The sequence below is a fragment of the Rissa tridactyla genome, chromosome 1 (genome assembly GCF_028500815.1).
Source record: "Rissa tridactyla isolate bRisTri1 chromosome 1, bRisTri1.patW.cur.20221130, whole genome shotgun sequence".
Lineage (NCBI taxonomy): Eukaryota > Metazoa > Chordata > Aves > Charadriiformes > Laridae > Rissa > Rissa tridactyla.
This window is the reverse complement of record NC_071466.1, coordinates 40,580,017-40,594,972: the sequence shown is the minus strand read 5'-3', so window position 1 is coordinate 40,594,972 and position 14,956 is coordinate 40,580,017. Positions and strand designations below refer to the sequence as shown.

At 34.6% G+C, this 14,956-nt stretch overlaps 1 protein-coding gene across 5 annotated transcripts in view; it reads right to left on the bottom strand.

The window, feature by feature from the left end:
* Positions 1-14,956, bottom strand: part of TDRD3 (tudor domain containing 3) — a 114,626-nt gene that overhangs the window by 18,289 nt on the left and 81,381 nt on the right. For all 5 annotated transcript variants that reach the window (XR_008464546.1, XM_054189125.1, XM_054189124.1 and 2 more), the window contains 2 exons: positions 9,670-10,508; positions 7,604-7,729 (listed from right to left, as the gene is read on the bottom strand). Coding sequence is in view for 4 of the 5 variants with exons in the window: in XM_054189125.1 (XP_054045100.1) it covers positions 7,604-7,729; positions 9,670-10,508 (965 nt within the window). In the remaining variant the exon portion in view is untranslated. The remainder of the gene's footprint in view (positions 1-7,603; positions 7,730-9,669; positions 10,509-14,956) is intronic.

Below are 14,956 nucleotides of genomic sequence, written 5' to 3'. Positions count from 1 at the left end.
AAAACAGATCAACCCAAGGAACAAATTAAAAAAGGAAACAGGATACTATGACATAACTACACAAACGTTTTCAGCAACAGATTTTACGTCTACTGAAATAAACTTCAGTGAAATAAACTCTCAAGATTTCCATAAGAAGTCAGAAACAACATTTCCAACTAGGTACTAACAAAAATACTTGGCATGTATAGGTTAATGAAGGAACAAAAACAAAAAGACCACTGACAAAATGTGCTTCATAAGCACAGGGGAATTTGAAACAATCTTTCTGAGCAATCAAGATATTCCTGATATCCTCCAGCAGGATAGCATGTCCCAAGTTACAAGATCCTATGATGTTTGATGTTCAGAATGTGGGACATACACAATAAATCCACAAAACATGAAAAAAAAAAACCACCCAAAAAAACCCAAAAAACCCTCTATATAGCCATCACATATTTATTGCTTTCTTGTTAACCAACTCTTGCTCTCATTAGGGAAATAGGTATTCCACTTTGGCAAAGAGCTCTTCAACACCACACTTAATTTTTAAAAGGAATACGGAATTAATCTCAAAATCTTTGAAATTTTATCTCCCCTCAGTAAATTAAAACAATTAGTCAGTTTTATACTTACAAAAAATGCATCTTGACTAACTTAGCAAAGATATTATATGCTCTGTGTAAGGTTGAAGCAAATACTACTTCTCTAAACTTTGAAAATCCAGATATACCAATCAAATTATGAGAAAGCAAGCAAATTTTGTAGGAAAGATGTCAGACCAAAACATTTCCTCTTCTGTTGATGCTCTCTAAAGATATTCTGAGAAAATCTGATTAATTGCTGTTATTCTTTGACAATCAGAACAATTATGTCTAGCTCAGACATCCCCATGCACTCAATTAATAAGAGTCAATAAATGTCTCTCTTGGGACATGAAACCTGCAAATGATGTCACTAATATGAAGAAAATAAAGCATGAGTAGAGTCCTTGTCATTGTTACAAACCTTACAAAATTTACTCTATGCAAGTAAGCCAAGAGAAGCAGAAAAACACAACTCAAATCAACCCAGAAAACCAATCCCCACCCCCCCAATCCAAAACCACTGAAAAAAAAAAAAACCCAAAACAAAAACAAAACTACCCACAAAAAACCCAGAAAGGAGTAATTTCATGTGCTTTAACATTTATGATGAAAAAACAAATCACCCTTTTGCAAAAAATTGTCTTCACAGTCACCTTTGGAGTTGTTTTTTTTGTTTGGTTGGTTGGTTTCTGTTTGTTTGGTTTTTTATTTCTTACATTATGGAAGACTTCTTGTTTACAGGTATTATTACTGACAACAGCTGCGAGTATAAAAGAAAAAAAAAGAAAAAAAAAGGAAAACAAGGAAAAAAAACAACCCAAGCATTCCAGATATTAACCATGCCTGTACAAGGAAACTTCAGTACATTAAATGATGTGTCTATTCCACACACGCTGTATACAGTAAGAGGGAGTCAGATCTGGAACCACAGACACAGACCCCACTACAAATTAGGTTTATCATAGCTTCTCTTCTGCAATATCAAGCCAACAGTATCACGTCTCTCTTCCCTAGAAAGCAATCAGTCAGGAATATTACACCAGTTCCTCCACTTTCCTCTTTAATTCAAATCCTTTAAATTAATCTATTAAAAGTGGACAAACTCAGAACACCGAAACATAAAAGACATGGGGAAATCAGAAGAGCAACGGTGATGGCAAGAATAGTCCAGACATTTTTACACATCAAACTTCTCTCACAGACTCAACATGTTCAAACCTCAACATACACAATACTGAGAAGCCCGAGCATAAAATCCTTTTAGGAGTATCAAAAAAAGAATCTGAAGAACTTCCGTCACGTGATAACAGGATCAAATCCAATACTTAAAATAAGGTTAAACTATGCTATCTCAAAACTGCAAGTCACTACATTTAATAACTAAAGGGAGGGGAAGGAGGGGGAGAAGAACAGTGTAATGCTCCAAGTGTTTTTCTTTAAGTGTCACAACTTTTTTCAGTAACTACAAACTCCAAGAAGAACGGGTCCTTAATCTCATTTGTACAGCTGGCAATAATTTGCAATGATAGTTCATAGTCTGATGAATATGAAATGCTCAAGTGGAAGAATCAAACATATTTTGCAATGCCTAATGATACAGACAGAAAAATGAAAGCCATTGTTTTATGCCCACTTACTAATAAATTACCTCCTCTCAATTGAAATTCGCCTGCTTTTAGTTTATTAAAAAGTAAAATGCAGTTCCTTAACCACCTTTAAATGTCAGTTCCTACATTTCAGCTAAGGGCCAGTAACTTTCAGAGGAATAGTTAACTTAAATAGTGATCATTTGTCTATATTCCAACATGGATACACCAAGCTGAAGTCTGAAAAACTGTGTTGTTTCTCAGAGGAAAGAGGTGCTACAGAAAAATACTTACTAGTAGTTTATCAGGATAAATGTTTTCCACAACACTTGTCTCTGAATACTGCCTCTTAAAAGATGGCTGGGAAATAAATAAATTACGTAAAGAATTATCCTGACAGAACCTGAAGGTTAATTTCGTGTAAAGGCATGCATGACAATGCTCTGCAAAAGATGTGATAAGAATTTAAGGCAACATTTCCAGTAAGTAAAAAAGTCTCTGGTAAGAAAGTTAAAAATAAAAAAAAAAAAAAAAAAAAAAAAAGCAACTGAAATCACCACATACAGGCGAAATGGAAAACGAGGCATATCCCAAAAAAATAACTGCCTAAATCTGAAGTGTTTTAATAAAGCAGAAAGACAGCCTTTTGTAGAAACTAAATCCACACTAGTAACTTTTTAGATTAAAATTAATTAACAAATATGCACCACCACTCAGGAAGAAAGGTAGTCCAAAATACTCAGCCTTCATCTAATTCATTTAGTCAATAAGTAATTATGAACTGTAAAATTATTCTAGAGATTTTCCTACCAGTACTGAAGCCAAAGAACTAAAGACATCAAATTCCTGTCTGATGCAACTATTTAAGGGACATTTTTTCTATAGTAATCTTAGAACTGGTTAAAGAGACCGTACAATTCTCTTTTAACAGCCTTCTTTTTAGTATAGTCAATGTGGACAGAAGCTAGATAAGAGATCCAACCAAGACACATTTATCTACTGCACCTACTTAATTATTCAATGGGAAAGACTTCCTGCTTGACCCACAACACAGAAAGATCACAGTGTGATGCCAAGGCTGTCCAGGCTGAAGAGCCACAAAGAAATGGCACCCAATCCTTCAAATAAGTATTCCTCTGTCATAAATCAAGACATCGGAATGGGTTCAAAACCTCCATAAAACAGATAGTCAAAAAGTGTTCTCCAGCTTAAAGAGGCAGCTTTAAGTCTTTATGATTCAGTGTGTTTTAGTGTTGCGCTCTACATTGCTGGAGAGAGGTTTGAACACCTTCAGAAAACTCACAGGATTTTACTTTACTTACCTGAAACAGGCAACAGGTATAAGAAAGCCCTGAATTATAGCTTGATTTAAGGTAACTCAACACCCGTAGAAGCTCTTAGAGCTCTGTGAGGTACAAGACACATTACCAAATTTGAGCTCTCAAATTTCTGCCAGCACGAATTAACTGTAATCCAAGACCCCTTTGCTATTTTCTTTCCTCAACTCATTCTTTACTGGAGGAATGAATTGAGGAAAGCTGAAAAGTACTTTTTCAGTCTCCACAGAACGAAACAGATTATAGAAGAACTAGGATTATACATACCTTAATAATAACTTTTGCCTTCTTACCTCTTTAGGCAGAAATAAAGGAAGAGGAAACTAAACTACATACTTCACTTCACAATTAGTATTTTTAAGTGAAAGTAAAAAGTTCATATGAATTCTAGGTTGTTTTGAGAGCAATCACAATAAGGCCATAACATACATAGGTGGGAAAACCGCAATCTTTATTTCCTTCATATAATAACAGAAAACAAAAAAAGAAGGGTAATCATAGTGTAAATGGCGGCACAAAGCCTATCACAGCACTAAGGAAATGCAGAATGGAAAAGGGAAAGCAAGGACTTTGAGGAAAAATGTCACAAGATAAGCACTTAGGCTACACGTTTTCATAATTTATTAAGGAAAGAAAATCCTACAAGTTAGAGAATAAAATTAAGACTTAAATTTTAAAGTATTATCTTGACTTTATTTAATTTTTTTTTCCACAGAACAGACTATTTATTAAGTGAGCGCAAAGGCCCTTAACGGTTCATGCTTTTCAGTTGTTAGTATAATCTTACATATTTTACATGAAAAAACCAAGCAGTTCTATTTTCTACAGTGGCTTTTCAGTGATTTTTTTTTTCATTGGAATTATAATATTTTCATTAAGTGACCCCTGCTACATTGAGGGAAATAGAAGGACACAGCATTGTAGCGTTACATCCAAGACACTTAGAACTCTAAAACCATGGAATCCAGATGTAATTTATTATTAAAATTATTTAGGAATTGCATACCTAAGACATATTTTGCAAGCACTAAGGAAAAAAACCAACAGTTTTAGTGTTCTTACATATATGAGTATTGTACGTGATTATTGATAAAAAAAAAATCCCCACCAGCTTTTTGGTTTATCTTACGTAAATCACACATCTTTATCTTCTATATTTCTAGCCATCAGAAAGATAAATAGCAGCATGTTAGGTGTCAGGGGGACTGAAAACTTTCAAGGTCTCAGGGCAAACTGGGTGATGGACAGTATACAATCAAGGAGTCTTAAGGTAACCTAGTTAACACTTTTTCCATTAAAGTAGAAAGCACAATGTATCCTGAGAATATCAGGCAGATTCGATCTACAGTCAAGAGAAGAAAACAAAACACTAAAAAAAACCCAAACCTAAACAAAAACCACCACAACCACAAAACTTGCACTATTGCAGTTCATTATTAGAGTAATTAGGAACAGAGAGCAGAACGTCAACCACAGCAGGGGGTAAAGAGAAAATGAAATTATATTAAACCTACTAACGTAAAGATTTTTCATTAATTTACTATTTTTGATAATTATAAAGGTTGTCAAACGTAGACCAAAGGTTGGATGCTTAAACAATAGGTCATGTCATCAAAATAAAGTCACTGTGATACTTTGGCTGTTCTTTCAAGTGACTAGTTGAACAACTTTTTGCCCTTTTTTTTTTTTCTTCCTCCCAGTGGTATACTTTGACCGGTTTATATTTGTTGGAAAAAAAATTTAAATTCAACACACGAGTACCAAAAAGTGTGCTGGAGAAAACAGTAAAGAATAATCAATTATAACACATAGACTGAATTTATGCCTTTAAGTCAATTCACTAAATCTTTTCTTAACATCAATAACTCTTTCAAAAAGGAGTCTGAAAAACTGGCAATATTAGGACATCAGAACTCACACACAGTATATTTCTACAATGGTAACAAGTCTTCAGTACAAACAGCTAAAAAAGACTTAGCTATCTGGAAGTTACTTGGAAGGACTGAAATAAAAATCAGCATAACACTTCTAATAAAACAAGTTCGTTGTTGCTGATAACATCAATCAGTAAAAGAAAAGTAATTATAGAAGTCAGCTTAAAATCCTGTTTTGTTCTCTTGTAAAGAGGGAATATCAGTTACTTAAATCTTATGACAAAGAACTATGTATTAAGCAGCATGAGAATTTCATTTTGCATTTGTGTGTGCCATGTAGATTTATCTATTAATATGAACACTGAAACAAAGAAAAATGACGAGCAGTGTTCAGCTTAAAAGACAAACCTGAGTATCAGAGCATGACTCCGATGGGTGATTAAGAACTGTAAATGCATAATGAGGACTAGAGTTAGCAACCAAACACAAAAAAAGTGAAGAGCCAAGTGCTAATTGACTTTCTCCTGCAAAAATCCTATAGCTGCAAGGACCTTTTAGCAACAAAATAGTAAAACCTTGGAAAGAAACCATAAAAAAAGGTGTTTACTGTGAAGTTCTTGGTTGGTATTTGTCTTATATAACTATAATGATCTAAATTTACTTGTCTGAATTTATGCTATTCACTTAGGCTCCTTGAGAGTAAAAAGAACTTTGAGAAAGATTATCAGGTATCTTTCATTTCTGAATGGACTAAAAGGTCCTTGGAAAATCCTTATTTCTCCCCGGTAAGAACTGAGGAAGCGTCAATGACTAGATCAGGATGCAGCACAACCTTAGGACTATGCTACTTCAGCAGCAGAATCCCCTTTCCATATATTGTCCCACCATCTTGTGTCATCTTTAACAAAGGAACTCAAAGTGGCCCATCTCATTTCACTCATCCTGTGGCTACAGGACTGATGATCCAACATGGGAGGAGAGGGAACAGGAGGAACATGTGGTTGAGACAGGCAGAAGAGGCAGGAAGAAGGACCACTGCTTCAGGTTGGCACCTCACTACAAGTCCAACTTAGTCTTAACATCAGCTCAAGTTCTCAGGCTGAGAGCTAACTTTCGTAGCGTTAAAGTAAAATAAAAGCCACTCCTCAAGATTGTAATCAAAAGCGTGAAGAAAAGGCTGATTATTAACCCAGAAAAAGGGTCAAAACAAGCACAACCATACAGTAAGAAACTAGCACCTTACAGCTCAGCTATTGGGATAAAATGAAGGGAAAAAAGAAAAAGGGAAAAAATTCACAGAAACAACAGTGCATCAGCTGGGAAAAGCTTCAGATATCTTTTTAAGTACAAAAAGGCCATCTCTGAGGTTGTAAGGGCATCTGAGAGCTACAGCAAGAACACAAGTTAAAAGACCACTGGCAGGGAACAGTAGCTGATTGCTCAGCCTCTGCAGCAGTACTAATATGGCTATATGACCCAGAGGTAAAAAAAAAAAATGAAAATAAGCACAGTCAACTAATCATTAAGGAATTAATATTCAAATAGGACTACCTTTTGTGCAGCTTTTTATAGTAAGAGTAAACAGTAAAGAATTGTGCACTCCTGATATTTTTCTAAAAACAAAGATCAAAACATACCTCCATTTCCCATGACATTCACAAATAACGTTTTTGAAAATTTCCAACTTCCATAAGGCTAATACATTCTAAACCTCATAAAACGGATTGAGGCATATACCTCCACCACAATATTTGGCAAAGAAGAAATCATTGAAACAAGAATAAATCATGATACAAAATAAAGTGATATGTCTATTTTTAGCCATACATACACACGTAGTAAAAACCTTCAGAATATAAATTCTAAAAGACTGTTTCCTAACCTTTACAGAACAACATACAATGTACATTAAATAAAACAGAAAACCGTGTTTAATAGAGTAAGAAACAAGTTTTAGAGAGAAAATATGGATAAAACTGTTGGCTGACAGGTTCATTATTCATTTTCAAACAATACAATTAAAATTTATTATACAGGAAGAATACCACACAATAATACACTTTTATGTTTCATATAGACAACTAGAAGTTGAGATTTTGTTCGTGTATTTGTTTAAATATTTTTCTACATATGCAATTAGGACTCTTTGCATGAGTAGGCATTAATTCCTGAAAGGTTACATATTTTGTACAGACTTATGTAGTTTATGTTTTTTAATACAATTTGTTATCACATACCCATGTGTCCGCATGAACAGGCCTGATGTTGCTGAGAAGCACCTCTTCGTAATTTCCATAATCACAGAATTTAACAACTGCAGTTGTCCCAGAAGAATGGAGAGCTTCTATTTCTGCCCGGTAGAACTTAAAAGAGAAATTTTCAAAGGTCATAAAAAACTACCTGAAATATCACAAACAGCTTAACAACTACCTTTTGATATATGTATGTGTGTGTACACACACATATATATAAAAAAGAGATACAAATTTAGTCTTAGTCAGCATTTTGTTTTGGATAAGATTTGTACCAGATATTAAACCAGTTGTATTAAACTTCCACACGGTAGACTACAAGGACACAGTAGAATGTATTTAGAATACTCACTGAGAAAACATGCAGCTTATGAAATTAGACTGAACATTTAAAAGACTTGTTTTCATGTCTCTGAAAGCTGAACAAATTCATCACTAACACAAACACTGTTGTATAAAGAGAAATGTAACTACAGGACTTTTTCTTAAAATACACGTATCAGTAAGTGGCTATCAGCCATATACACTGTAAATACTAATGTATACCTATTTTAACACCAATTATGATAAAACTGCCCCTTCAAAAAGTCCATTTTCTAAACACAAAACTTAATTTTTTTTTTTTACATTTATGCAAACATAGATCACAGCTTTCCTGAAGATATTCAATCACTTTTATCTTATTGAACACAAAGAAATCATTACATCCTAACATGGTTAAGCTCAGTACTGTATTTTATCATCACATTTCAAAATTGTCCTAGATGAGAGCAGCTGTACCTACAGAAAAACCAACAACCCTCCAAAAAAACCCCTTCTAACGTGATGAGTACTCTTCAGGTAACAGTCTGGGATTACCTCATATCTACTTATTTTGCAAGTTTCATACTTTCCAGAATTTCAAAAACTCATCTCACAGTAATGCAAAAATGCTTCTCAAAATAGGAAACAATTCCATAATATGTCATTACATATTCCTATTCCTATTTCAGAAAGTCAACTCACTATATGTTGCCACTACCAAAAATTTTGCATGCCTTATCTGCTTTAGTGTACAAGCAAGAGAGAGAAAAACAAAGTCGTGCTGCTGAGCTAACACTATCTAGTTCCTGTTAAAAAGACCCAAAAAAGGAAGAAAAAAAACCTTACATAAATATAAAATAAACAAAAAAAAAGACAGAAAAGAGTGGGAATAAAACCTTTTCAAAGAACAATAATATTTAAGGTAGTTCTCAGATTATTTGAAAGGGTCAAAAACTGAAGAAACTACCCAAGGAGAGTGACAGAACTCCTCAACAGATAATAACAAGTCAAAGAAAATAGCCTAAAACATTTTAGCAAAGGAGGAGAAGATGAAAAGAAAGTGTCCTGCTGCAAGAGAAATCTTATCAATAGGAAAAACAGCTGAAGAGAAAGTATTTAAACTTTTAAAAATCAGTAAAACAAAGCTATCATGCAGCATAACTCATTTGTTCCACAAATACTTCAGCTAACAGTCTACTAGTGATAATAAAAAATAACCCTTTTGCTGTTTCCTTTCTGTAATGATTCAAACAAGAGGCAGTTGTTTTTTTTAAACAGCCCTGTTCCTGCAGTCTTCCCTTGAGCTAGTAAGGGTTGCGCACTGACTTAATTCCAGAAAAAGGCATTACACATTTACCATTACAGACTATTCTAGATATAGCAGAGTATCCTGTTTCTTGTTCCGTGGAAAAGAATATGGGAACCCAGATCCATATTCATACCTTCGAATTTTTGTCACTTAAATGCTTCAGTTAGGAGCTTAGTCATCCTAAACTCCACCTAAATCAGAGAAACAATCACCTTCAAGATTACTTAATTTAAGCACTTAAAAGTTTCACACAATGAACACAAGCGACATATCTCCTAAGTAAATTAAAAAAAAAATAGAACAAGCAGCTAGCCAAGAAGCATGCTAGACACCTATGAACTAAGCCCCATGTCTCTGTGCTGGTGTGCTGGATCTCCCACATGTATGTAAGAAAACAAAAGGTACAATTTGAGGTAATTCTCATTTGGCAAAAGCATACCTTGTTGTCTTCCCAATAAAGAGCAAAACATTCATCCCCTGGTCTCCAACTTTTTCCGTACTCCATGTGAACTGATGGTTCTAATATTTTCTCTGGTTTGATGGGGCCAGATCTCCTTTTGGGACCGGTGTTGTAATACAACATTTTATCATCAAAAGATGGGATCGCAGTGGGTCCTGATGATTTGATAGGTCCTACTCGCCTTCCCTTCTGATGATGTTCAGTATCTCCATTTGGTACAGCATTAAAATTATCAGTTCTGCCAGCATTTTGGTAGTCGTTATTAATACCAAAATGTTGCTCACTTTTTACCATAAAGGCTTCACTACTTATTGTTCGTGCCTTCCTATCACAAAAATTTTCAGAATTGTGTATTTGGTTTTCCCTTTTCCCACGTTTCTGGTTATTGTTGTCTGTAGAATCTTGAGCAGCAGAGTTCTCCTTGAATTCTGTGAAAGACACCCCTTTTCCTACTCTGTTTTGCATATTGTTATCCCTTTTTTTGAAATTAATATCACTCTGGTGAGTGGTTATGGGATAACCCAAATCCTTTGGCCTATCATTTCTAGGATAATGTCTGTCACTTTTATTTTTTTCATCTGTCCAATGTTCTAAAGAGTTGTGCCTTTCAGGACCTCTGTTTCTTGGTAACCCACCACTTTCCAAAGCCTGCCTTGAATTTTGAATATCCCTTTGAAAACGAGGGGGTTTCTCATTCCTCGGTTGTCTCATGTCATTGCGAGAAATGTGTCTTGTATGATTCTCTTTGATGCCGTTCTGTTCTGTATTCATAACTTTGTGCTGTACTTGATGTGGTGGCTGAAATTGCAATTTTGGTTCTAGAAAGAAAAAAAAATATTTCAATTATTAACATATTTCACATAAACATATTTTAGAAATAGTGTTTCAGACCCTAACTGATAAAGCAACAGTATTATTTAGAAAAGTATGCAGTATTTAGCTTTGTGATACAGAAATGGAAAAGTACATAGAAAATTTAGCAAAGACATTTGAACTGTAATTCCTAGTTTTTGGAAAGCATACACTACTTTGGACTCTACTCAGAACCAAACCACCTACCCGTATGAGAAAAGCTGGGCACAAATTTCCAGGAGGTTAATCATTTCTCCCTATGGACACCAATAACTCACTTGAATAACAGCCATTAAGACAGAAAAATAGAATTCCAACATGGAGAAAGGAAAAGGGAGGAAAATTAGGAGGAAGAGGGAATACTTTTAATCTGAATTGAAACTTTCTGTAAAAATAACTTGTTAACAGGTATTGAGCATAAAAGTCAAAGGCAAGAAACAGAAGTCAAAAAAAGAACACAGCTGACAAACTGTAGATAACGGGAACAGTAATAAAGCCCAGAACTCTGGAGACTCTGATCAATGAGCCATAACAGGAACTGCTCAAGCATCACCTTCAAGAGATTCAACCAGAACTCTAACTGATGAGAAGAAAAACAAGATTATCATGGATCTCATGAGAAAGAGCGAACTTGCTATGGGGTGCTGGGGAGGAGGGGAATTGGTGTCCGGGTATGAGATCTGCTAGCAGACTTTGAACCTGATTGAAAAGGAAAGCATAAACCCATGAGAGCCATTCATGTTTATATGAGCAATTTTGTGTCATGTGGGTGTCTGCAAAGGTGTCATTCTCTTGCCTATGTCCATCCACGGCAGTTGGCCATATATGCACTGTGTGTATGACTCTGGTGTGTGTGCAGGGGCCTGGTGGGACTACGCACTCAGGCTCTCTGCTGCCTGGCCCTAAGTACAGGCCTATGGGAAGGAAAAACTACGAACTTCAGTTTACATGTTACCACTAGAAGCAATGAATGCTGATGTCTGACAACACATGTAAAAATGTTCATAATTACTTGCTACAAGGTAAGAGTTAAAATTAAAATGTAAATTTTAGCCTTTTAAATTACCCCCCCTCCAAAAAACTTCCAAGCATTACATTGTTATTAAAAGCTCACAGAATTTTTATCAATTTAATTGACTGCACTGGCTAATAAAAATCTAGTTTTACTTTTAAATACATTTCATTTACCCTAATTTTTAGAAATAAAATAGGTTTGACTAAAATGATCTAGTGTTTTGTTTTTTTAAAGTGACATAAGCATACATGAGGCTTAGCACAATCATGATCATGAAAAAAACACATCTTATTGCAAAATATATTTGAAACCAATAATGTTTTTAATGCCTGCATATGCAAATATGTATGACTCAAAGAACCAAGAGTTTCATAGATCTTCGTTGTCTTTTTAAAATTGAAAAGATGACTTTTTCAATCTTGTAATGCTTAAAATTTTGGATGAAATCCTTCAAGTTTAGAAGTACCTCTTTATCTTTTCTTTACAAACAGAACATGAAAATACTGTTTTTCTTTGTTTTATATCTGTAACTTTTCTGTAAGTATCTTCATTACACTTTCCACTTCTGTATAACACATACCAATCTTCTAGATTTCCTATCATCTAGAAAGGTTTATCTTCCTAATTAACAGTCTTCCTTCATTATATTCTTAATTTATACCTCTTCTCCTCTGGTAATAAAATTCTTGGGCTTCCACTCTTCCTATTCTCAACCTAAACTCACGTGTCTATTCCTAATGTTAACTACACATAAAATGATTGAACTGTTTGATGACCTCTGAATGTTTACTGACTTGTATACGCCATTCAAGAAAGGTGTGTATATAATTCTAAGAGACTTCATTATAAATCATCTTATTTAGTATTTTGTAACATGAAATCCATTAAACCAATTCATTCACACAGGGGAAAGTTGTTCCAATGGTAAAAGTAGAAATGGGCTAAAGACTAGATTTGGCATGTTAGTATTTTGCCAGCTGGCAGGATTTTAGGTTTAACTTAAAATTTAAACGTTTCGTCTTGAGGGCCGTCCTTTGACCGTTTTCTAAATAAAGAAACATTTTCTGAGCTGAGCCAGGCGGTAACCTCAGACAGCGTCTAGTACATACAAGGACTCTACAACTTCAAGACTTATCCCCAAAGCATGCAGAACAGATATAATACTTTAGTTAAAGCCTTGAGGAAAAACTGAAAGATATACATATTTTTCTATAATTGGAAAAAAAATTACTGAAATTTCTATTCAATTTCATACCATGTAATAAGTAATTTTAGCTATTGTCTACACGCCTCAATGAAAATAACTAGTTTTACTGGACACTGAAAATATCTGGATATAATAGATCTCCAAGCAACCTACTTCAGTCACACAGCTGCAGAGATCTTCTCTTCTACCCTTCTTCCACCTCTTTGACCTGCTTTCCAATAAAAAGTTACAAGCACTCTCATGTGAGACAGTATTTTCTGTCTTTAGAAACACAATATTAATCTTCAAAATCTACAAAGAAATAACTCCAGTGCTATCCACCTAATTAAAAAGAATTACCTGTAAAATAGGACTTTAAGAAGTTTCATTTAGTTATAACCCACTGTTCCACAATGAAGCATGGAGATTTAAAACAGAATAACTGCTAAGAAAAAATAGCAACGTATTTAAGCATTGGCATGAATAGCTCCACCCAGAACTAAGTAGTTAGGACGAATTATATATTTTCTCCTTTTTTCAAACAACAGACATTCTAGCAATATGTTAACAGAAAAAGCCATCTGTTGCAGATCTATTTAACAAAAACAGATTTCTAACATATCAGTTGCAAACCCAGGACTATTGGATGATCCAATAAATTATTTATATCCAACATAATGTGATCACGATATAAAAGCAACAAGCTGACTTTAAAGTGTGTCAGAACTTTCAGTTACAGTATTTATTTTAAATAGTATAGGAAAACTAAAATAATACTCGATGTTAGACAGCATGGAAAGAGACTAGAGAATTTCCAAACAGTGAAAATATGCATCTTTTTTCTAGGTCTATTCACTGAGACACGTAAAAGCTCCTCAAAACATCCAATATTTTTCTACTCTAACAGATGTAAAATCTAGTAAAATGATGTCTTCTACAAAGATGCAGTTATTGTACTTTAAGCTTCCCAGGGGACTACATCACACACAACAGCCATGAATGAGCAGGACATGTTAACCCATTGTTTAACATTCAAGCATGACCCATTCCCAAATGGAAACTGCCAAACAACAGTAAATGTTACTTTGTCAACCGCTTGTTGACAAGGTTACAGGTTGTTCATGAATTTGCCCTGTCTGGCCTCATCACCAAAAAACTGAAGGGAATCTAGAGCTTCTTTAATAGAAGAAGTTAAGTGATGAGGGAAGTTATTCACAGATTGTCTATTGCAGCTGCTGTTCCTTGCTTCTACTTCTTTCCCTACTCCCAACAAACCATTAGCTTATGTTCCCAGAAAAGTAATAGTTCCTACAGGGTAGTAAAAAACAAATATTAATTTTGCATTTAGCAAGAAGATTTGGTACGCTATTCTGTCAAACAGCGAGATGCATCATCACTGTAACCAGATGTTTAGGAACATGGTCTGGAAAGAATCCTTTTCAAAATTAATGACAAGGCTTTTGTCATCTGCTGGGTAGTTTTAAGATGATGACTAGTAGTGTTTTCTCAGTTTGAAACCATCACTTAGTTATTTTACTCATTTTAGTCTTTGTGTGTGATGACCCAAGACGACCATACAGAACCAAACACATGTGCCCTCTCTTACAAGAAGCCAGAAGGACCTGCTACAGCTGGAAATCCCAGCCAATACAATTTAAAAAGCACAATGGAATTTAGGCAGTATGGTATCCTGCAGCTCTCTCCCATGGATTTTATCGTGTTTAATAACGCGGTTAAACTCAAAGACAGCAGCCCTTCCCACATTGGTGGCAATGATTCGGGTTTCTTCTTCCAACTTGAATTATATTTTTACGCAATTCTGTGAAAGCATGTCTTTGAACAGCTACCCCCAGGCCATGTTCTACTTTGTACTGGCCAAAAGATTAAAAAATTAGAAGGAAATTAATAATACATTTGCACACACTTCATGTCATGGAGTGAAATTCCAGTTACTCAAGAGCTCGGTCAAGTTACATAAATATCAATATTATTTTAAAATGTAGTAACACTGAGGAACTGGTATCTGAGTTCATGTTTCTGTTGAAACAAATGAAATACAAGCTGAGGAGGACAATGATATTAATAAAGAAGTGGCAAAAAAACCCCAAAACATTCTGCCACTGGATTCATTACAAACTTGAATTTACAGGATTAAAGTACTGAAACAAAAAATGATTTTTTTTTATTCCTCTTTAAATTTATAAGTTTACTAT